The 25,598-nt window shown below is 44.1% G+C and overlaps 1 protein-coding gene across 1 annotated transcript in view; it reads right to left on the bottom strand.

Moving 5' to 3' along the window:
* Positions 1 to 25,598, bottom strand: part of WLS (Wnt ligand secretion mediator) — a 130,981-nt gene that overhangs the window by 34,833 nt on the left and 70,550 nt on the right. The window contains exon 3 of the mRNA XM_004699341.2: positions 8,746 to 8,870. Within this exon, the coding sequence (XP_004699398.1) occupies positions 8,746 to 8,870 (125 nt within the window). The remainder of the gene's footprint in view (positions 1 to 8,745; positions 8,871 to 25,598) is intronic.

The raw sequence follows: 25,598 nt of genomic DNA, 5'->3' as shown, positions 1-25,598 counted from the left end.
GCAGACATTTTAATTACACAAAATTGGCCCCATTTCTAGAAAGAGGTTTCTTGCCAAGCTGCTGCCCAGTAGAGGGTGGTGGGAGATGGGACAGCAGAGACACAGCTTGCTTTTGAAAATGAACGGTGCTCTACCTCCCCAGGGCTCCTGGCTAGAGGTGGTTATGAGCTTGGAGGTAGCTGAGCTTTTTCCCTGATAGAGTGGATGACTGCAGGGTTTCTATGCCAATTGCAATGCTTGCTGGCACCAGCTGGACAAGTGATAGAAAAGGCCTAATTAAGCGCGAGTAAAAGAATTTCACGGGACCCCAGAACTTATAGCAAATATCCAGAGTAAAACACCCAGGGGGGACATCTCAAGTAAAACGACAGCAAGGGTCTTTCTTTGGTCTCCATGTGGAGGGTTTCTTCTCTTCCTGTGATCTTGGGGGGTTTCTTGCCAGGCGGTCTGGCAGTTAAAGTTTAGGACAACAATAAACCGACCTTGGTACAGAGACAGAAGACATAGGACAGGACTTAAAAACTTCATGGAAAAGATGGGGTTAAAAAAAATAATGGAATCTTTCCATAACCTTTTTGAAGTCCTTTGTACATGGTGGATGTAGAGATAGCAGTTTTAGTATTGTGCATCCATTTAGTTGTTTATTTATTTTGGTATCAGTATTTGAAGACCAAACCAGGAAATTAAAAAGTTACCATCAAATCCATTCGGACTCCTCATGGTCCCAGGGATGTCAGAGGGCTCTGCACTCCAAAGGGAATTCAACGGTTGACTTTTCAGAAGTAGATCACCAGGCCTCTCTTCTTAGGCACTCTGTGTGGCCTCAAAGCTTCCCCCTTCTCTTTTAGCAGCACCTTAACGGTTTGCACTACCCAGGGAGCCCCACGTGAAGACAGACTGGGCAGATGTCTGGCTTATGTCCTTCTATACTTTCCCTCCCCGCTCATCCACAACGACACCCTCAGCAATCACGGCAACTTTGCAGGAAAGTCTGGTGAAAGTTTACAAAGCAAATTGATTTTTTTTATTCAACAATTCATACACATTTTGTTGCACAACCTTGGTGGCGACCTCCTCAAGGTACAAGCGCAGAGTAGCCATTTCCTCTCAGCCATCTTTCCTTCTCCTTCCTGTCTTTTAAGCTTTACTTTGGGGCAAATGTTGCCCTTTTAGGCTCATATGGTCAATTGATCTGAGTATGTTCACTTTATAGGCCTATCTGTTGCTTGGCTTCCAGATGATCACCTGGGAGAGATTCAATTCCAGGCTTAAAGGGTCCCTACGGGCCAGTCCCCGGGGATGAACCATTCTCTATCAGACTGGTAGGCCAGGCCATTTTTTGGATGATCTTTGAATTTTGTTCCACAGTTTTCTCCCATTCTGTCTGGACCTTCAGTCATTCCAATCAGAGGCGTGGACAACGGCGGTCAAGCGCCATCTAGTTCTTCTGGTCTCTGGGTGTGGAGACTGGGGTTCCGCAGTTCACGAGCTCTTTGGACTAATCATTTTCCTTGAACTTTTACTTTTGTTCATTCTTGACTCTAGATGGGGAAGACTAGTAATTTTATCTTAAGTGCCTACTCACAAGCTTGTCAGACCCCAGTTGCCACTCACCACAGTAGGGTGTGGAACACTGTCTTCGTGGACGATACACCAATCGATCTTGATGTTCTTCAAGGCTGCTGTTTTCGGTCCCAAGTCTCCAGTGACTCGGTCCCTCAAGGTGTCTGGTAACGGCTGATTAGGTTCCATAACTTTGTCATGATCTTTTTTTAATCTTCTGAGATCTGAGGGGCTCTTCCCAGACACTTCCAGTTGATAAAAATTTAGCATAACAGTTTAGCAATATTTTTCGGAAGAAAGAATTCTGCTTCTTTTCCAAACTTCAGCTGTTGTTGTTGTCAGGTGCCACAGAATCCGTTCCAACTCATGGTGGCCCAATGTCCATGGAGCGAAACGCTGCCTGGTCTTGCACTGTCCTCACTCACAATCGTCATGTTTGAACCCACTGTTGCAGCCACCGTGCCATTCCATCTCCTTGAGAGTCTTCCTCTTTTTTGCCAACCGTGTCTGCTTTACCAAGTATGGCGTCCTATGGAAGGGGCTGGGCTCTGCTGATAACCTGTCTGAAGTACATTAGGACCAAGTCCCAATATCTTTGCTTCCAAGAAATACTCTTGCTGCACTTCCTCCAAGCGGTTCTGCTTGTTCTTCTGGCAGTCCACAGACGGTACTTGTAATACTCGTCAGCAACACCAAAATTCAAACGCTCCTCCTTTACTCGCTGCCCAGCATTCACACGCATATGAGGTGAATGATAATACCATAACATGGGACAGCTTTGTTCTGTAACACTTTAAATAGATCTTAGTCTATACCAGGTGTGTCCAGTGCAATACATCCTTTGATTCTTTTGAACGCTGCTTCCATGGGTATTGGCTGTAGATTCAAGGAAGGTGAAATCTCTGACAATGGCACTCTGTTCTCTGTTTGTCCTGATGCTCTCTATTGATCCAGCTTTGAGGGTTTTAGTTTGGTTTACACTGCATTGCAAACCACATGGAAGGCTGTAGTCTTTGATCTTTAGACATATGTAAGTGCTCAAGTCCTCTTGGCTTCCAGCAAACAAAGTTGTGTCATCTACTTATTCGTGGCTGTTAATGAGCCTTCCTCTAATCCTGTTATGATGTTCTTTTTCAGAGAGCACAACTGCTCAGGTTATTTGCTCAGCACACATATTGAGTAAGTATGGTAAAAGCCATAATTAGGACCTATACTTGTCCTTATTTTAAAACATGTTCTTTAAAACATCCTCTTCTCCTACTAGCACAACAGTCTCTTGATCTGTGTCCAGGTTTCATATGCGTACAATCAAGTATTCTAGAATTCCAGAATTCTTTACACCGTTACCCAGGGTTGGTGAAGACAGGGGCAGATGCCTTTGCATAGTCAATAAAGCACAGGAAACATCTTCTGGGATCCTCTGCTTTCAGACAAGGTCCATGTGAAGTCAACATGTTACCTCGCATGTTACGCCCTCTTCTAAATTCAGCCTGCGTTTCGGGTAGTTCTCTGTTGATCTACTGCTGTAATCAATTTTGAGTGATCGTCATCAAAATGTTATTTGCATATTAAGATATTGCTTTATGCTTGCAGATTCTGTTCAGGCCACCTCTCTTTGGGACCGGCATCAATATGGTCTCTTCCAGATGAGTATCTTCCAGTGAGCCGGCTTCCGAAAGTCCTGCCACAGAGGAGTGAATGCTTCTGGCACTGCCTCGGTTTGTTGAAACATTTCAATTGGTAGTTCACAAATTCCTGGAGCCTCATTTTTCCCACAATGCCTTCAGGGTAGCATGGAGGTCCTCCCTCAGTGCCATCGTTTTTTGATCATGTGATACCTCTTGAAATGGCTGAACGTTCACCAATTATTTTTGGTATAGAGACTCTGTGTATTCCTTCCACCTTCTTTTGGAGCTTCCTGTAGTATTCAATATTTTACCCATTGACACTTCAAGCATTAGGTTGTCTAATTCTTCTTTTTTGATATAGTCTTTTTTTCCCCCTCTCTTCCACTCCTTTCTCTCCTACGCTTGCCAGTCAGAACTGGAATTAGAACTCTACAGGAACTACTGAAAATATATCAGATGTTCTAATCTGCACTGAGGCAGCAGGTCACCCTTTGAGGTAACAGGAGGAGGGGTTTTAATATGGTCAAGGTAGGTTTTTGTTGTATTAATAGACATTGCTAATCTGAGGAGGGTGGAAAAACTAACACCTTATGTTTAATGCCTTATACATGTCTCGTCTAAGGTTCCAAAAAGGTAGTTGCAGAATTAGCATGAGGGCATAAACCTTCGAAGCTCAAAGCAAGAAAACAACTTGGTCATGTCCAAACAAGTCGATTCCAAACAGAGTGACCACATGAATTCAAGTAGAGCAGCACTGCTCTACAGGGTCTTAGGGAATCAGATGTTTAGGGTGCACCCCCAAAACATAGCTAGGAAGGTTTGAACCACCCATCTCCATATTATTATGTGACTACAAACTGTATTTGCCACCCAAAGAACTCTTCCAAGGCCAGCTGCTCCGCCTTGCTGCTTCCTGATTTGGGGTGGAAGCCCTTCCAGCACAGGGGGAGGAAAAGCATGATTTTGCCTCCGACAGGGCCAGAGCCTGGTACGCGGCCGCACGAAGAGAACGCTGAATCTCAAGCCATGAGACTTCCAAGCTATTGCTAGTCCTGCCCCTTGCTGGGTTTTAGGCTCCTGGTCAGGCCTATCTGCCTCAGAAGCAAATTCTTGATAGGGACTGTGCTTCCTGCACTGAGGTTCTGCTTCTGCCAGTAGGTAGGGCATTTAGGAAGGCAGGTACCTTAATCTCACTTGCCTGTATCTCTCCCATCCCTCTCAGCCCTCCTCCAACTCAAGCAAGAGCCTGGCTAATTAGGACAAATTACAGCAGGTGGCAACTTGACTGGGTCTTTTTTTTTTTAACTTCACAATCCACCAGGGACTAAAAAGCTTTTAAGCAATTTCTCATTTAATCTTCAGACTCAAGACTAGATTTCACTGCAATCAAAAAGCACAGATTTGATGATTCGTTTTCTTCACAACTTTCAAGATTTAGTATCTTTCATAAACGGGATCAACACATTCTAAAGATAATTAAGCAACTGTCATTAAGAGCCCCTTCCTCCTCATTCTCTGCTTCGTGGGGCCCTCTAAGTGGGTAAATTATGTGCGCAATGACTTTCCCCTTTTCTGAAGATGAAATTCCATATTCCAAACCCCATTAGATTAGAAGCCCAACCAGTCTTAGTTCTTAAAGATACAATCAACTTGCAGGGCCAGCTGGTGAGATTTTAATTATTCCTCATTACATAGAAAGGCCTAAAAATGTTCAGATATTTCTCTCTCTTGTATCTTCAGTTTCTCTTTGCCACTCATGTTTAACCTACAGAGTGCCCACAAGGGCCTGCCGACAACATTCTGTGGATTTCTTTGGGGGAGAGCCTGATACTTGGCATTCAGCACAGAGACTAGGACAGTCATTCTCAAACTCCGCTGAGCTTAAAAAATGGATAGTCTAACTAAAACAGAGATTCTTGGGTCCTACCTCCCCTGAAGTTTTTATGCCTTAGGACTGGGTTGTGATTTGGAATTATAGATCAAATTCCACCATAAACTATTTTGAAGTCTTCGGTTCCTAGTGCTGCTATAACAACTATCCCAAGGGAGTGGTCTCAGAACAAGAAATTATTTGTGTCCGAGGTTATGAAGCTAGAAGTGGGAATTCCGGGCAGCAGCTCCAGAGGACAGTCTCGGTGGCCACGCTGGGGAAGACGCTTGTCTCGTCCCTGTCACCCAGCACTCCTCAGTTCCTGTGATCTTCATGTGGCATCAAGCCTTCCCATTTGGGGTTGCTTGTCTGTGTAGCTATTCTGCTCCTTTTAATTAGCAATGATTAGGTTTGAGACCTACTCTACACTGATACTGCCTTATTAACACAACAAAGAAAATGCTATTTCCAAATGGAATTCTATCCACAGAGTTGAGAAGTCAGATTTTCCCCACTGCCTCCTTAAAGTAGAATCACACTAAGCGATGTCGATGAGTCAAGCTTCTGGGACCTCCATTTGCTGGTGAAGTACAGCTGGAACTTGGGAAGAAGCAGCGGCAAGCATCCATTGATAATCTAAGCATGGAGCGCAGGAAGTATGAATCTGGAAAAAGTGGAAGTCATTAAAATATGAAATAGAATGCATAAAGAGTGATATCCTAGGCCTTCGTGAGCAGAAATGGACTGAATCAGACAGTGGGAGCGAGTCTACGTGGGGGACTAACAGAAGAGGAATGGTACTGCGTTCACGTCAAAGAGACCATTTCAAAATCGACTCTGCGGTGTAATGCTGTCAGCGACCGGAGAATACCCACGCCTCTCCAAGGAAGGCCAGTTCATACGACTCTTCTTCAAACGGATGGACCAATCCACCACTGATACCGAAGACAATGAAATCGTAGAATATTCTAGTTTCTACAGTCTGAAATTGGTCAAAAAAATGCAATCGAGATGTATTGATAGTTACTGACAATTAAAATATGGAATTCACAAATTAGGAAGGGGCCAATGGTTGGAAACTATGGCCTTAGTGACAGAAACAAGGTGGGAGATTACATGATAGGATTTTTCAGGACCCATGACCTATTAATTGGAAATATCTTTTTTCCTCAAAATAGACAATGACTATATCCATGGACCTCATCAGATGGAATACATAGGAGTCGAATCAACTACTTTGCTGGAAAGTGATAATATAATACAGAAGCTTAATATCAGTGCTTAATGCAGAATAAGGCCAGGGGCTGACTGTGAAAGGACCATCTAATGATCATAAGAAATTCAAGTTCAAGTTCAAGCTAAAAAAAAATTAAAACAAGCCCTCAGGAGTCAATGTACAACCTTGAGTATGTTCCAGCTTAATTTAGAGACCATTGGATAGATACATATTGGCACATTGAACACGAGTGAATAGATATCACATATTGTCATATCTAGATAACACATTGAATATAAGTGATACATTGAACATTAAAAGGATAAGACACATTAATCACTAGTGACAAAAGACCAGATGAGTTGTGGAATGACACCAAGGAAATCATATGTAGAAAGCAAAAAGTCATTAAAATACAGAAAAGAAAGACCAAAATTGGTATCAAAAGGGACTCAACTTATTCTGGAATGTAAAGTAGCTATAATCAGTGGAAGAAAAGATGAAGCAAGAGAACTGAGCAGAAGATTTTAAAGGGGAGCTGGAGAAGGCAAATAGTTGTACTGAAACATGCAGATACGAGGAGCTTGAAAACCCGGAGGGGTGTGCACTCAGCATTTCTCAAGCTGAAAGAACCGAAGAAGAAAAAGCAAGGCTTGCGTTACAATATTGAAGGATTCTACAGGCAAAATATTGAATGGTACAGGAAGCATCAAAAAAAAGAAGATGAAAGAAATTAGTCATCTTTCAACCACTTGGGAAAGTGGCATATGTTCAAGAAACACCAAACTGCATCAAAGATATTGGGGAAAAACAAGGCCAACGGACTTTAAGAGATCCGCATCCATGCTATTCCAAGGAAAAGAGATCCAACAGAAGGCAGTAACTATCCAACAGTATCATTAATATCACATGCAAATAAAGTCTAGCTGAAGATCATTATAAAATGGCTGCAGCAGAGCATTAGAAGTAAATTGCCAGAAATCCAAACTGAAGAAGATATCCTGCATGGGAGATCACTGCCAATGACAGATGCTTGCTTCTTCAGAGAATATCTGCTGAAAAACGTTCACCCATGTTTTATTGCCTGAAGGCTGTCTTTCTGTCTGCTTCTTCTTTGATCTGTATGCTGAGCAAATATCTGCCAAACTGGCTTGGATTACGAAGAGTATGGCATCCAGATTGGAGGAAGACACAGCTGAAGACGACACAACTTTCCGAGTGAAAATAAAAGCGAAGAGATGTGAAGACCCTTGCTGAGGAAGCTCTAAAACCATATCCCTCACTACAAATGAAACGTTAATATAAAGAAAACAAAAAACCATCACCATTGGGCCAATCAGCAGTATCAGGATAAATGGAGAAAATGTGGAAGGACTGCAGTTATCAAGGATTTCATTTTACTTGCGTCCACAGTCAGACCTATTGATGAAACCTAACAGTGGATTGCATTGGGAAAATTTGCTGCAAAACACCTTTTAAAGCCAGTTACGTCACTTCAAGGATTAAGGTGCCCTTGATCCAAACCCGTGCATTCAAATTCTGCACAAGAAGGGATACCAAAGAAGAAAACCATATCTTTGAATCATGATGGGAATGAAAATATTGTATCATAGACTGCCGGAAGAAAGAACAAATCTGTCTTGGAAGAAGTACACACAGTCAGAACGCTTCTTAGAAATAAGGATGGCACCACTCATCCCCTGTACATTGAGCATGTACACAGGAAGCAGAGCCTAGGGCGGCTATCACGCTGGGTAAAGTCAGGGAAATCAACCCTGAATGAGACCCCCTGACACATGGCTGCAGGATCAGGCTTGAACAGAGCAGCAAACACAGCACAGCACGACTGGACAGTGTTTCATTCTGTTGTACGTCGGGTACCAATTCGACGGCACCTAACAATAGCAACCACAACAAGAGACATCAGAATTCCAACACATATTTTTAGAGGACACCTTGAGTCCATCGCAAACTCCTAACCACTGTACCTGTGACTGGTCTTGTTTAGAAATAGGATCTTTGGAGACGTTATCAGTTAACCAAGGTCATATTGGAGTAGGGTCCTACACAGGAGAACTGACAGGGAGACTCAAAGGGTTGAATAACCCGGAGGATGCGGCTACAAATCAAGGAATGCCTTGCTAAAGACAAAGCAGACACAAGTATTAACCAACGTGAGCAGATCTTCACACCAAGGAACAATCTAGCAGATTATAACACTTTCAGCAAAGACCCACGAGTTGCTTTATGGAGATATTTCAGTCAAATAGACAAACTGGAGGTCGGTGTGTGGGGGCGTGGATCTGTGATAGTCTTTTCTCTTCAACTACGACAGAAGACAATGACTAACTTTGCGGATGACACAACCTAAGAGACAAAGGTCCTGTCTGTGAGTAGTAAAAACTAACATTTCTATATACCTGGGACCAAATAGAAACTCTACTCACTGTCATATCAGGGATCCTTACCTTGGGGGATGTGAACATGCACTTGAGTTTCCGAGGCACCCTTTCATGGGCAATTTCAGTCCACTCAGCAAGCATATCATCGCGGTAAGCCAGGGAGACGTCCATGGAAACTTCGGCATTTTCTCCTGTCAGAGAAAATGGAGGAAGATGCTTTGGAAAGAGTCCAGAAATTCATACAAGAAAAAGAGATAGACTGGTTCTTATCAAACTCCATCCCACAAATAAAACTTGAAGACTTAAAGATCAATGGCAGTTGAAGTTCTAAGCGTGAGGCCGTCTCTCCCCCAGCAAACCATCCTGCGAGCAGTCAGAGCTACAACGCCTCCAGAGACAGAGGGCTCCCTCTCTTCAAGGCAGCTGCCACCACTCTCAGCTCGAAGGGTTATACTCTGACTCACGCTCAGACTGCATACTCCTGGAACTTGCAACCAGTCAGAGTCCCTCGGAAGGTGAGGTCCTTCCATGAAAAGTCCCTTGGTTACTGGAAACCTTAACCTGACTGCCTGTGTCTGCACTCCTCTGCTGAAGGTGACCAGGGCTGTCAAACACCCCCAGGGACATGAGTTAAGGGCCTTTTCCATGCTCCTGGCAGGCTCTGGTTTCGACACATCCTTCTTAAAGTGACCTCCCCAAAACTCTCTGATATAGAATCTACTATTTGTCTGAGTATTTAAAACCCCTTTTTCACTTTTTGGACACAACTAAAGTAAAAGATAAATGATCTTTCCTAAAGGATGCTGTTACACACACTCAAAAAACCAAACTCACTGTGATCGAGTTGCTCTGACTTACAGCAAGCCTACACGACATCAGAGGCGTGTCCCTGTGTGTTTCTGAGGCTGTAAATCTTGACAGGAGTAAAAAGCCTCACCTTTCTCCCAGTGGCCACCTGGGGATGCAAACTGTTGACCTTGCAGTTAGCAGCCCAACGTGTAACCCATTATGCCACTAAGGCTCCTCATTATACACACAGATAGGAATATAATAAGGAGTATATCTTCATCTAAATGACTGTTCACACATATTTTCCTATCAGTAAATATCACAAAATGTGTTTGACTCACCACAGAGCTCATTAAGGAGATTAGACTAACAATAAGTGCATCTCTCCATTTTGCACATTTTATACTATGCTAAGTTGTAGTATTAAGTTAAATTTGATGGGAGTGAGGGGTAAGGGGGGGCAGCCCCCACCCACTGCTACTACTCACGGGTTCAGTAATGCACAGTTGTACGGTTGAGATATGTAAGTATTATATTAAAGTCATCGAGAGCGTGAGAGATATTACAATAATACAGTCAGACACATTACATGGTAGCATTGCTCACCTCCGCCCCGCTTGGTGGTCCTCGTAGGGGGAACCTGGCTACAGGAGCAGGAGCAGCCTTGGGGACCGAGAACCAGGAAGCCTCTCCTGGCCTGAGAGCCAGAGAGGGGCCCGGAATCGGGCAGAGCCTTCAGCCCGGAGCTTGGGAGAGCCTCTCGGGCTCCGGAGCTCCTCTCTTCTCTATTGCTAACCACCCATTATATCACTTTAGGGGGACATCATTATAGAATCACACGTCACAGAAAGAGGCAATACAATTAGGCAATACAAGCAATAGGAGGGGGATGACCTAGGGGTGAACACCCAATAGTAAAGGGAGGGAATAGGGGGGCATGTGTGGCAAGATGGGTCCCAGGCTTGCCTTCAGGCACTCCTTCAAGGGAACAATGTCAGAAGGGAATGGGCCCTATTTGTTGTGGGATAAGCAGCGGTGTCTGCTTGATCTAGACAGCTGATACCTCTCAGGGAGAATGACTCCCAATCCACTCTTGATGACCTCCAAGTGTACAGTCATTCTCAAGCAGCTAAGTCTGGCATATATTTGGGGGAGACAACTTGAGGGAAATCCTCTGTTCCCCACACTAAGTAAGTTCAAGAATAGAGGGATCTTAATGGGGGAGGGAGGGGTACGCCAGCCCTAAGACTATACGATTGGAGATCCAGCTCCTGCTGGGGTGATGAGCCTTGGTTCAGTTCCAGGCTCTAGTTCAAAGCCTTGAGTAAATGACAGCATCCAGACACCTTACTTAGCTCGCCTGGTCTGTAAAGCAGCAGAAAAGATGAAGACTCTTAAGGAGATACATGGACACAGTGGCTGCAAGAACAGACTCAATGAAAGCCAACGATGTTGAGGATGGCCCGGGCCCAGCCAGAGGGCACCCAGCAACAACCACAAAGCAGTATCCATCTCTAGAACGACACCAATTACATGATGGTAAGTAGGATGTGCCGAGTGGCCAGTAGGTACTTGATCATGTTAACTGAGCCTAAGCCTATGTGCCCATACGCAGACAAGCATGCCGGGGCCCTCTCTGTCTGCAGTGAAGCCAGGGGTGGTGAGAAGTGGGGCCTGGGGGCCTGGCCTTCCTGTTCATTCATGTTTTGGCTGAGAATGCCGAGGAATCCAGCAATCATAAATTCAAACTTGACTTTCCGGGTCAAGATGGAGGTACATATGTCAAGATTAGAGGAAAGGACATATTTGACAAAACAGTTGGCCGGTGTGGTTTACCACTTTTAAATATTTTGACAAACTAGTACTCTTGTTCAGGTGAAACACACACACACACACACACACACACACACACACACACACACACGGAGCAGCCCCGGTTCCGGTTCCGAGGAGATGCCTCGGAGGAAAGGCATCTCGGGTTCGCCCCAGAGTCCCATGACTCCTCACCACATCTGCTGGGAGAAAAGCAGTAGAATTCAGGAGAAGTGCCAGATGAATGGAGCGTACCGCAGAGAGGAGCCCCTCAGCTCTGACCGAATGCCCTTCCCGGCTTTCTCTAGGAGAAACATATGCAGTGTTTCTGGGTGCTTCCAAGAATGACTCATACAAGCGTCTGGGATGCTCTAATCTCAGCTTTGAGGGGTTAGCGTGATTGCTAAAAACAGCATAGAGAACAGACAGGAGAGGTGTGCTGTGGAATTCCGGTCTTGATTCTGCACCTAACTACCCAAGTGATCATGGGTAGGCTGAAGACCATCCCTATCTACATACAGGAAGCACCTGCATTTGACCCCAGTTATAGCTTTCCTGAGTATCATAGGTCAGTGTTACCAGATTCCCCACCCCTACCCTTTGAGGGAAAGCCACAAATTCCGATTTTCATGAGATTTCTCCCAACTTGAAATGCCCGTATGTAATTCACTATGGAAGGAGCCCCTTGGCGTTCACCAGTGAAGCACATGTCTGCTGGCTGAAAGGGTAGTCATCTGAGCCCACCACTAAATCTGTGGGAGACAAGATGCGGGGTTCTGCTCTCGTGCCTACTGCAGCCGAGGAGATCTACGGAGCACTTCTAGTCTGTCCTGTAGGGTGATTAAGAGTTGGAACTTCCTGGACAGCACACAATAACAAGTCACTGAAAACGAGAAGAAAACAAACAAAAATCATCTCTGCAGATGTGAAGTCAAAGACGCCAGGCTCCCTCTGCATCATGTGCAAGGAGGCGCCCACTGGATCCTGGGTGCTGCCCACCCCTCCTTTCTAGCCGCTTCACAATCAAGCACAGCTCTCTCCAAGCTGTCTATGATGAACTGGTCAATGGCCACTATTTTCTGCCTAAGCCATACATAGTAGCAACTTATTTCTTACACGACCTGTCACCCTGAAGGATCTGTTAGCATTGATTCGTGAGGTACAAGAGTCTCCTGAGGAATTGATGCCTTTGAACGGTGGTGTTGGAGAAGGGTACTGATGGGCCACAGACTGCCGAGAGGATAAACAAGTCTGTCCTGGAATACGCATAGCCAGAACCTTCCTGAGAAGTGGGGGTGGTGGAACGCCGTCTCACAGACTTGGAACGTCTCACTCGGAGGGCAGCGTCTGGGGAAGGGCCGCGTGCTTGGCAGAGGATCGTGAATGGGGGAAGGACACCCGGAGGTGGACGGACATAATGAGCTCAAATACAGCGATGATGGTGAGGATGGCGCAGGGCCCAGCAGTGCTTTGTTCTGCTGTCCATGGCGTGGCTATGAGACGGAACTAACAAAAATAACAACGACAAAGTCAAGGCCCAGGAAGTCTCCCCTCCTCACACATAGCCCCAAGCTTCCAGAGCTGCAAAGCGTATAGTCTCACAATCTTTCGCCATCTTTGATAATGTACAGGAAGGCTTAGTTCAGTGAGGTAAAGTACAGTGTGTTAGCTATCATTGTTATCAATCTATTCTGAATGGGAAACACCCAAGTTGGAAAAACTCACAGCCATGGAGTAGATTCTGACTCACAGAGACGCTGGTGGGCAGGGTGGAACTGCCCCTGTGGGGTTCCAACACAGTCACTCTTTACAGGAACAGAAAGTCTTGTCCTTCTCCTGAGGAAAAACTGGTGGCTTTGATCTGCTGATCTTGCAGTTAGCAAGCCAACGCACAAGCCACTCTCCCACCAGGGCTCCAGAAGACATGTACACATGCCTTTACTTCACACTCATGACCAGGTTTCAAGATCCTGGGGCTTCCCACTAAGAACTCCAAATCTGGAGCAAAAACAAAAAATCAAAAACAGTGAAGCCCTAGCCAGAGGAGCAATGGTGTGGAGCAGGCCGCCTAGATCATTTTCTCTCTGGCCTCTGATGGAGTCGGAAATAAGGTTAAGCTTTAATAACTATGTAGCATGTAATAAAATGCCGGTTCCATGACTCCTGGGATACTGCGTGGGCAATACTTCCCCCCCCACACCCCAGATAATGAAGGTGAAGAATCCAAATTGAACTCCCTGGGAGAATGGCAAGAAGGCAAGGGATGCATCTGGCACTTGGAAAAAACCCTTCCTGTAAAAGGAGGCCACTGGTTAAACCTGTTCCCATGATCGAGGTGTAAGGTACTGGCACTAGGTGTTTATGCGCTTGAAATGCATGGTTTTGCACACCAATACAGACCAAGACCACCCGCTTCGCTCTCTGTGGGGCGGGCCAAGCTTCACAGGTCTCGGATCGCCTTGGAGACCCCTCTTTCAGTTGGGTGGCAAATGCGTTCAAAATACCGGGAAGGGAGGTGTGCAAAGGCACTGTGGTGGTTTACATATACAATCTCCATCAGGTTACAGGGGCAACACCCTGCCAGGAGGAAACCTGTGCTTCAGGGTCCAGGGGAGCAGACTCCATCTTTAAGATGTCTTTCCATTTGGGAACCAATGGCCAACCGTTTCCTTGGACAGCATTCAAGTCCACACGCTACTCCCCTTTACAACTATCCTACCCTCTCCCCCATAAGAGCACGTGCCAGTGAGTCTTCCTGCAGACCAGGGGAGAGTCCTGTGCAGATGTCAACAGGGCAGGAGGACAATACAGGGGGCTACGAGGATAAGTAGCACGAGGGAGCCACAGGCAGCTGCTTGATGTTAGAGCATCACAGAGGACATTGCCAGAATGCTTCTCACTTTACCCCCCTCTGTTTGAATTGTTGTCAGCCAGGCTCCTATAAAGCGCTTGAGTGTGAGTACCAGACACACCTGGGTGTGAAGTCTACCTGGGTCTTCCTGCCTGGGCGACTCTGAATAAGTCTGCTTCTACCTCTGCAAGATGGAAACAGGCACCTGTTTCCCAAGGCCGCTGACAGGCCCATGTGTCTGGCACCCAGCAGGCACTCAAAATTCTAGCTCCTTTCCCCGCATTCCCTTTCAAGCTAGAAAGAAAACTGGGGGTGCGGTAGGGGGGTGGGCAAGGGGGAGAGGACAAGTTACCTTAAGAACAAATAAAGAATCACGCTATGGTTGTCAAAAACCTTTTAAGTTTCCTGGGAAATGCGGAATTTCCTGGTCCATTGCCCTGGGGGCTGCGGCGGGGGTGAAAGAGGTTTCAAAAAATGCTCCTGTGTGTTACCACATTGCAAAAGGGAGTGGCCAGTCACTGGGGTTTGTTTGGGTAACCTCAGACAGAGGCTGGGAGGCGAGCCCAGACCTCTGGGCGTAATTTATGCCGGAGTTCCTCTCCAATCAAAAGCCCTTGGACCAGCCTTGGATGTTCTTGCCTCGTTCAATTAAAGAAATAACAAGACCAATCTTGCCCCTATCTACAGTTGGTTAAACCCAAACCCAAACAAAAGCAAACCCACTGCTGTGGAATGCATAGCAACTCATAGCGATGCCGGAGGGCTGAGGCGCAGTGCTCCAGGGAGTTTCTTTAAAGAAGCAGAAGGCCACTGCGTTCTTGGCGGTGGTGGGTTCAAACTGCCCACCTTTTGTTTCGTAGCTCAGGACTCTAACTACAGTAGTACGAGGGCTTCCCATCCATGGTTAGGTCTTCCCAAACTGGACCCAGTTAATGATAAATCTGGCCATGGCCATTTCCTAAGCTGTCCCAAGGGCGTGGGACATGAATGAGTACAAACCCGCCTAACCGTTGAGTTCACATTCCTTGGCTGCTCTCTCGCCATCACCCCAAGCATATGAATTGTGGAGAAATACTTTCCGTGGTAAGAATGTCCTCCACACATCTCCAAAATGGGTGCTGCCCTCTGAGCGGGACCTGCGGGTTGAAGTCAGCTCTCTCGGCAACATGCGCGCTCCAGGGAGGACCCTCTTCATGGCTCAGTGACATCTTCCCGGTGAGAAACAACCATGCAAGGGGCCCTTGGGGTGCAGTAGGTTATGACAGGCTGCCAATCACAAGGGAGGAAGATGAGGCCTTTGACTCCTACAAAGAGTTACAGTCTCCCCCCACCACCACCCCACAAAATAGAAAGAAAGGGGGAAAAGAGGTACAGTCTCGGAAACCCACAGGAGTGGTTCTAACCTGTCCTAAATGGTTGATATGGATTGGAATGGTAGTGAATTTGGGTTTTTTGGTGGTTGTTGTTTGTTTTTGTTTTTGAGTTTATCCCTATTATATTGAAGGCTATTGTTGCTTAAAGTCTCTACCTCGAGAACAATAATTGGGAACATTATTTTTTTTTCCAGGGAGGGATGGTAGGTAAATGAAATCTAAAGTACTATGGAAGACAGGGCAAACGTTATCCAGTGGGGCGTTCCCAGAAAGCACAAGGCACTCGGCTGCGGCTAACCACGAGATGGTGGTTTGAGTCCACTCCGAGAATCCGGAGAAGCAGAGCCGGGCACTCTACTTCTCAGAAGTCTCCTCCGTGAAATCCCTCTGGAGCACCGTGCTGTTCCGAGGCGCCCGGGGTCACCACCACGAGGCAAGGGCTCCAGGCGGGAAGGTCTCCGGGAGCTGACTCATCAGTAGCTACAATGACATACCCAGCGCTTTTCCCCAGGTTCTACTGTTGTTAGTGCCCTTGCGTGTGGTGACCCATTCCCCAGCGGGGGGGTTGACCTCATGCAATACAAACAGAACACTGTACAATCCTGCACCAAGCCAATGACCTGTTTTCAGTCTGAACTTTATAGCGCTTCCACTGGCGGATTTTCAGGAGAGTGCCAGCCTGAAAGGTTTCTGGCATTGGAAGGTGAGACTTTTACCACCATACCACCAAATGTCTCTTTTGAGAGGCATGTTAATGATTCTGGGGTATCAGGCACCATCTCAAGTCCAGATTTCCTTTCTGAGTTTTAAACTTAACCTATCAATTTCCCACCACCACTTGTCTGTCAGTTTGTTGTACTGTGGTGGCTTGTGTGCTGCTGGGGTGCTGGAAGCCAGGACCTGGTATTCACATTTCAGAAGATCGCCCAAAGTGAACAGGTTTCAGCAGAGCTTCCACACACAAGGAAGGAACAGGCTTGTCCACTTCTGAGGAATGAGCCAGACAACCTTCAGGGCAGAACCCAAACCTAGTCAGACACTGGAAGCCTCCTGAAGGGAGACAGAACATTGTTGGACAGAAGGCCAGAGGCTGAGCCCCTCAGGTGGAAAGGCAGTCAACATATGACTGAGGAAGAGCTGCCTTAGCAAATCAGAGTGACCCATAATGACTTGGATAGAGTCAAGTCTTTGGGACCTTCTAATGTGCTAATGGAGGATGATTCAAAAGGAGATGAAACAGTGGTTAAACTCAATGAATAATTGGAACTTAGAATGTATGACCTTTGGATCTAGGAAAATTGGGAAAGATGTAAAAGATGAAATGGAATGCATTAAAACAAATCAGCATTCTAGGCATTTGTGAGCTGAAATGGACTGTTATTAGGCATTTCTAATGAGAAAATCACTTGGTCTACTAGGCTGGTAATTATACAAGCAAGAGGAATGGCACTTCATCTGTCATCAAAAAGGACAATTCAAGATCTATTTTAAAATGTAACACAGTCTGTGATAGGATTATAGCTATTCATGTTCAAGGAAATCCAATAAATACAACTACTATTTCAATGTATGCACCAATCACCAAAGCCAGTGATGAAGACATTGGAGAATTCTACATTTTTCTTCCACCTGAAGTTGCTCAAGCATGCAATCTAGGTGCAGAAGTAATTACTGGCCATTGAAATGCAAAAGTTGGAAACAAAGAGGAAGGAACAGTCTTTGGAAAATATGGATTTGGTGATTCAAACAAAGCAGGAGATCACAAGACAGAATTTTGCAAGACCAAAGACTTCATCACAAATACCTGTTTCAACAACAACAAAGATGACTATGCACACGGGCTTCTCCAGATAAAGTACAGGCTACATCTGTGGGAAGAACCTAGGGAAAAGCTCAGCAACAACAGCTAAAATTAGGTCAGGGGCTGAGTGAGGGATAGAGCATCAATTGCTCCTCCATAAGTTTGGGATAAACCTGAAGAACAATAACACAAGTCCACAAGAACCTTGTGTGTCTCTACCACTCAACCTTGAGCCTATACCACTTTAATTTTGTGAACATCTCCAGATCAGATTTGTTGCATTGGACACAACGGAGCTGTGGGATGATATCGAGAATATCACCAATGAAGAAAGGGAAGGGTCATTCAAAAGCCAGGAAAGAGAAAAGACCAGTGTAGGTGTCAGAAGAGACTCTGAAACTTGCTCTTAATTGTAGACTAGCTATGACCTAGCTCAGATCTATTGCTTCCAGTGTATACAAAACTCAGTAAAAGGGCGGAGACACGAATATCTGCATTGTGCCTGGAAATAAGAGACTTCTGGAAAGAGATTCCCGAGCAGATAAATTGTCTGGCTGTTTGGGCTGAGAATGACTTGGGTCATGTTCAAATGGAGGTCTACTAGGAATGAAGGCCCTATGACAATCGACACTGCTATCAAGATGGAACAACCAGTCTTTCTGCAACCACGGTGCTATATGGACAAGCCAATCCAGATTTTCCTTAATGGGTTCTGTTGTTTGCACAAGTTTTATGTTTCCAGAAATTTTTACAGCAAGTAGAGAGAGTTCCCCTCTACCTTTCTTCCCCCTGCTCAGTTTCTTCTATTAGTCACATCTTGCATTCCGTGGTGTCTTTGCTACAACTGATGGGCCAATATTGATATAGTGTTGTTAACTAAAGTCTATCGTCGACATTAGGATTCATGTTTTGTGGTGCACTGCTGTATGGATTTTGACAAATGCATAATGTCCTTTATTTACCAATAAGTAACATGCAGAATAGTTTCACCACCACCACTGCCACCAAAAACAACCAACCAACAAACCCCCTGCCACCAAGTTGACTGACTTATAGGAAGCAACCCTATATAACGTATGCAAGGCTGGAAATCCATACAGGAGTCAAAGCCTCATTTTCTCCCAAGAAGCAATTAGTGGGTTTGAACCACTGTCCTAGATGTTAGGAAACCAATGCCTGATCCCCAGTGCCACTACAGTGACCTTAAAATACCCCGTGCTTCACCTATTTGGGGAGAAAGATGGGGCTTTCTACTCCTGAAATGGGCGACAACCTCAGAAACACAGGGGGAGTTCTACCCTGTCTGACAGGATCTGCGTCGGCCTCGACTTGCTGGCAGTGAGTGTGGCTTCCCTATTTATCCCTTCCCAACTTTCCCCACCTGGGTCCCTGGCAACCACTGATCTTTTCGGTGTGCTATAACCCTGCCTTTTCTAAGAGGTCCTATAACTGAAGTCATATAGTAGATAAAGCTTTTTCAGACTATCTGCTTTCACTTAGCAAAATGCCTTTAAGAGGTCTCCATGTCTTTCTATAGCTTGATTAACTCATTTCTTCTTATCACTGAGAATATTGTCTTAAATGGGTACACTCTAGTTTATCTACTGAAAAGCAAGGATGTTATTTTAAGGACTAAGGTGAGCCTGACCCAATTCACAGTGTTTTCAGCCACTTCATGTGCATGTGGAAGTTGGACATTGAATAAGGAAGACTGAAGAAGGATCGATGTGCTTAATCTGTGGTGCTGGAGAAGAATTTTGAAACTACCATGTGTTATGAAAAGGTAAACAAATCTGTCTTGAAAGAAGTATGGCTAGAGTATTCCCTAGCGTCGAGGATGGGGAGACTTCATCTCGCGTACTTTGGACACCTTGTCAGGAAAGACCAGGAACTGGAGAAGGACATCGTGCTTGGTAAAGTAGAGGGGCAGGAAAGAAATGGACTGACACAGTGGCTGCAACAATGGGCACAGACATAGGAACAACTGTGAAGACGGCACAGGCCGGCAGGGTTTCCTTCTGGTGTGCATCTGGTTGCTGTGAGTCAGGACCCACTCCAGGGCTCCCGGCATCCAACAACGGTGCAGTGCGGTGCTGAGCGTCAATTCATATGCTTGTTTGCCGGGTGCTCTTCTTCACTGAAGTTGCTTTAGGGATCTGTTGCCCTTAAAAATTTTTTTTTCTTTATTTTCTTATTTCTAAACTTAGAGTATTCTCTATCTATCTTGGACACAGGTCATTTATTAGATGGTTTGCAAATATTTTCTCCCAGTTTGTGCCTTGGTCTCACATGCTCTTAATGTGTTTTGTTTGCTGGTTTTGCATTTTACACAGCAGCCATTTCTAATTTTGATAAAGTCCAACTACCTTTATTTTTCTCTGGGCTATGCTTTGGATTTGCATCTAAAAATCACTGTCAAACCCAATGTCTCCTAGATTTGCTCCTATTTATCTTCCTTAAGTTAAATAATTTTGTATCTTACATGTAGGTCTATGATCACTTTGAGTTAATTTTTATATCTGTATTAGCTCCCAATAAAATGGTTTTGGTGGGGGGGGAAAGAAAAAATTTCTTGTGATAAAACTAATGTCTAAATCTAGATTCACTTATTTTCTGTATGGAGATGCCCAGTTGTGCATTCACAGTCATCGCTTGTTGAAAAGACTAGTCTTTCTCCATTGAACTGCCTTTGCTACTATGTCAGAACTCTGAATTGATTTCACTTTACAGAGATCTATTTCATTACACTGATTTGTGTTTCCTTTGCCAGTATCACATTGTCTTGATCGGTAGAGTTCTATAGTAAGCCTTGAAGTAGGGTTATTCGTCTTCCAACATTGTTCTTCAGCATTGTGTTGGTTACCCTGGGCATCTGCCACATAATCTGTAGAATCCGTTTGTCAGCATTCACGAAATAACTTGGGACTTAGATTGACCTTGAGTAACATGTTGTTGTTGCTGCTGTTGCTAAGTGTCATTGAGTCGGCTCCAACCCTATGCACAATGGAGGAAACACTACAGTTTTGCACCATCCTCACCACGGTTCCATCACATTGAGAGCCTTCCTCTCTCTTGCTGTCCTCCCACTTTACCAACCAAAATATCCTTCCCCAGGGACTGCTCTTTCCTGACAAAGAGGAAGGCCTCAATGAGAGGGGCTGACAGTGCGGCTGCGTCAATGGGACCGGAACAAAAAAAAAAGTAGCATCGTAGCTCTTCAATACTCTAAAGGGGTCTTATGCAGCAGACTTACCAAATGTAATACATTTTTTAGTATCTTGACTTCTGCTTCCAGGAGCATTGATTGTGGATCCAAGTAAGAGAAAATCCGTGACAACTTCAAAGTTTTCTCCATTTACCATGATGTGACCTATTGGTCCATCTGTGAGAATTTTAGTCTTCCTTGAGTTGTGATCCACACTATCGGCTAAAATCCTTAATCTTCGTCAGCAAGGGCTTCAACTCCTCACTTTCAGCAGGCAAAGTTGTGTCATCTGCATATCACAAGTTGTTAATGAGCCTTCCTCCAATCCTGATGCGACATTCTTCTTCATAGAATCCAGCTTCTCTGATGATTTGCTCAGCACACAGACTGAACAAGTACGGGGAGAGAACACAACCCTGAGGCACACCTTTCCTGGTTTTAAACCATGCAGGGTGCCCTTGTTCGGTCTGTTCTATTCCCACAGCTGCCTCTTCATCCACATACATGTTCCTCATGAGCACAAGGACGTGCTCGGTTTTCAAGGTTATCCACAGTGTATTCACACGTCGAATGCCTTTGCATGTCAATGAAACACGAGTAAATATCTTTCTGGTATTCTCTGTTTTGAACCAGGACCCATCTGACATCAGCAATGATATCCCTTGTTCCATGTCCTCTTCTGAATTTGGCCTGATCCTCTGGCAGCTCCCTGTCAATGTAGTGTTGCCACCATTGCTTGGTGAACGTCAGTAACGTTTTCCTAGCTCAAGATATCAATGATACTGTTCAATAGTTTGAGCATTCTGTTGGGTCACCTTTCTTTGGAGTGGGCGCAGACATGGATCTCTGCCGGTCATTCGGTCAAGTCGCGGCCTTCCAAATTTCCTGGCGTGGAGGAGTGAGTACTTCCAGTGATTCACCAGCTTGTTGGAACTTTTCAGCAGGTATTCCATCAATTTCGGGAGCTTTGTTTTTTGCTAATGCATTCAGTACAGTTTGACCTTCTTCCTTCAGTACCATTGGTTCGTGCTCACATGTTATCTCCCCAAAATGGTGGAATATCTTATTGGTCCAGTGGTCCAGTGACTCTGTCTTCTTTCCATCATCTCGTGATGATTCCTGCAGCATTCAATAGTTTGCCTGTAGAATCATTCAACAGTGCAACTTGAGGCTTGAAGTTTTTGAGTTCTTTCCGTTTCAGATATGCTGAGCATGTTTCTCCCGTTTGGTTTCCAAATTCTAATTGAATTGCATGCACAGATCAAAGCAATAAGCTGAAGGTTTCCTACCCATAAATGGAGCACCTAAACGGTGCATATGGTAACATACTCAGCTGCTAAACAAAAGGCTGCAGGGTTCGGTCTACCTGAGGCTGCCTTGAAAGAAAGGCACCCATTAAAACCTCTGTGAAAATCAGTGCTACTCTTACACCCATCGGGTCATCCTGGGGCCGAATCAACTTGAGGGCAACTGGTGTTGCTCATCCCTGAGCATGGAAGAGAGCGCCATTTATTTGATTTTTTATTTCTTACATCAAAGTTCTGTAGTTTGTGTTTTTTTTAAATATAGACATTTACATGTTTTATGTTTAACAAAACATTTATGTTTAACAAAACATTTATGTTTAACAAAACATTTTATTTCATTGGTGCGAATGAAAATGATGCTCTTTTTTAAATTTAAAACATTCTAATTGTTCACTGCTGACTGGGGCTTTTTCCAGTTTATCTTTCTGCTACGGATTTCTAACTCAATTCCATCATGGTCCGATAGGATGCTTTTTTCCCCCTTTTTCCTTTCGTTTAATTTGTCTTGAAGGTGTATTTTATGGCCCAAGAAGACTGTCTTGGTAAATTTTCCTTGTGTGTTGTTGGATGAAATATTTTATAAATGTGAATTAGATAGAGTTGATTGATGTATTGCTCAGTTCAACTATATTCTTATGGCTTAATTAATTATTGATTGAGAGGTGTTGACGTCTCCAACTACAGTAATGCCTTTGTTTATTTCTCCTTGAAGTTCTAGTGGCTTTTACCTTGCATATTTTAATGCTCTGTTGTTAGATACATACAAATTCAAGATGGTTATGTCTTTTTGGATAACTGATCCCTTATTATAAATTTAATTATATGCCCCCCAAATATGCATTGTACATCCTAACCTCTATGGCTATTTTATAATCCCATTTGGGAGTGGACTATCTTTGCTTTATTAATGAGAAATGATTACTATAGGGTTTATCTTGAATCAATCTCTTTTGAGATATAAAAGACATTAAGCAAGCCAGAGCAGAGACATTAGAAGCGGGATGCCAGCCCAAGGTACATAGCCTACCCAGGAGTAGACGCTCAAAAGAGAGAAAAACTTCCTCCAGAGGGAACAGAGAAAAAGTCTTCTCAACCTTTCTAATGCCGTGACCCTTTCATACAGTTCCCCATGTCCTGGTGACCCCCAACCATAAAATTATTTTCGTTGCTACTTCATAACTTTAATTTTGCTAGTTATGAATTGTCATGTAAATATCTGATATTTAGGATGTACTTTCATTGTTGCAAATTGAATGTAATGAAAGCATAGCGATTAATCACAAAAACAATATGTAATTCTATATTGTGAAGTATTTATTTCTAATTACAAATAAATGAGATTTTGTCTTGTGCATGGTGTAGCATGGCTAACAGTCTTCACGCCAGGCATGCGCAGGTGGGCATATCTGCTGTGGGTGGACCCGCTTGGAGACGGATAGAGAAGCGGGGTCTCGGTTCCTAAGACCATCGGAAATAGGTGTTTTTCCGATGGTCTTAGGCGACCCCTGTGAAAGGGTCCTTCGACCGCCCCCAAAGGGGTCACGACCCACTGGTTAAGAACCGCTGGCCTAGAGGCAGCACCCTTAATTAAGGCATCTATCCTCCAATATTGTGAGAAATTTCTGTTTTTTGAAGCTATCCACTTGTGGTATTTCTGTTAGAGCAGTACAAGATAAGAAAAACATTGTAAAAGATAAGTAAATATTCCTTTATCATTATGTAATGGCCAGTCTTATCTTTAATCATTTTCTCTGTTCTGAAATCTGTTTTCTAAAATTAGTACAACCAACCCAACACTTTCAATTATTGATAACATAGTATGTCTTTCTCACCCTTTTGCCTTTAATGTCTTTATATTTAAAGTAGATTTCTGGCAGGTAACACAGTTGAGTCTTGCTTTTTAATCCAGTCTCATAGTATCTGCCTGTCTTTGATATAGACATTTGCATTTATAAGCATTTATGTTTAACGTGATTACTGATAAAGTTGTTTAATATCAATCATATTTATAACCACTTTCCATTTATTTCCCTTGTTTTTTATTTTGTTTGTTGTTATTCTTGTTATTTAATCTTCCACATTTTTTTCAAAACTCTTTTGACTTCTTTTTTTAAAATGCTGTGGTTGCCCTAGACTTTTTAGCATTCATTTACAACAAATATTAAGTCCACTATCAAATAACAATATCAAATACAACTTCACAAGTCATACAAGTACCTTATAAGTAAATCCTCCCAATTCTTCCTTCCCTTATATTAGCGCTGCCAAATAGTTAACTTATCCATAAGGTCTAATCATGCAACATATTAATTCTATTGTTATTTTGAACAAATTGTGATCTGGCGGATCAGTTAAGAATAAGGAAATTAAAATATAGTATATATATATATGTATATATATATACTATATTTTATATATATATCCTTCTCAAATACTTTCCCCTTTCTTAGTGTACATCTGAGTTTCTGACTTACGTAATTTTTCTTCTCTAACAACTCAGTTTTTCCTCCACTAAATATATTCAGACATCTACTAATTTTCATGGACAACAGTTATGTTTGTCAAGTATATCCCTGTATATGACAAAATCATTGCCCTTATATTTCTCACAGTGAAAAGAGGAAGACAGGTGGTGGACCACATCTGTCCTTTTGCAGCTTCCATCAGGAGAAGGAGAATCCAACCCCACATCTACCCAAGGATGACAGCGATGAGGCTGAAGTTCCACAATTCTCCACGTTCCATCCTTCTTTACCGATTCTAATACCAACCACCCATTCCACCACACTCTACTTCTCAGGAGTATTTAATAATCCATTGCCGTGGCACTCACACAATACTTATAAATATGGAGATTTGTGAGGGAAGCTAACAAGTTACCAGAAGTCAGTGTCAGAAAACATTAAGGATACAATCCTTTTGTCCTCAGCAGTGCCTGGGTAAGCCTGGTAGTGCTGTGGTTAAGTGCTCAGCAGCTAACCAGAAGGCTAGCTATTCAAACTTACCAGCTCCTCTCTGGAAGAGAGATGCTTCAGTCTGCTCACATAAAAATTACACCCTTGGGCGAGTTCTACTCCTTCTACAGAGTCATTGTGTGTTGGAATCGACCTGAGGCAATAGATTTAGTTAGCATAAAGGGGTCAAGAGTTGGGTAGAGGTCAAGATAGTTGTGTGGAGACTTCCAGAAGTTAATGAGGTAGGATAAAGACGTTCAGGCAGAGGGAGACATATATAGAAATAGGCATGGAAACACAAATTAGCACTATGCAGTCAGAGAAATCCATGAATTCAATACAGTGGGGAAAGAAGAGAGGGAAGAATTTAGGCAAGGCTGGGGGGAACGCAGGATCTGGTGACAAAGGAAGCTTCCACGAGGCATTGCAGAATTTTGTTTATAAAGATGCTTAGGGGAGAAGAGAGGGAGAGGCTGGCAGCGCACGACAGGCAGCGTGGGAATGGTGGGGGCTGGGCAGACACCCAGAGGAAACTGAAGCCCACTGCATATACACAGTGCTCAATCCACTCTAGATTACTTAATCCCTTAGAGCAGCGCTTCTCAACCTGTGAGTCGCCACCACTTTGGGTCGAACGACCCTTTCACAGGGGTAACCGAGTCATAACAGTAGCAAAGGAAATAATTTCATGGTTGGGGGTCACCACAACATGAAGAACTGTATGAAAGGAAGGTTGAGAACCACTGCCTTAGACTGTATCACCGAATGGCCCAAGGAGCTTTGAACTCAACGATGACCCAGTCTTTTCCTAACCCAAACTAGGGACG

The sequence above is a fragment of the Echinops telfairi genome, unplaced genomic scaffold (genome assembly GCF_000313985.2).
Source record: "Echinops telfairi isolate 266 unplaced genomic scaffold, ASM31398v2 ScPeMD7_443;HRSCAF=831, whole genome shotgun sequence".
Classification (NCBI taxonomy): domain Eukaryota; kingdom Metazoa; phylum Chordata; class Mammalia; order Afrosoricida; family Tenrecidae; genus Echinops; species Echinops telfairi.
The sequence above is the reverse complement of the archived record's forward strand: the minus strand, read 5'-3'. Positions and strand labels throughout refer to the sequence as shown.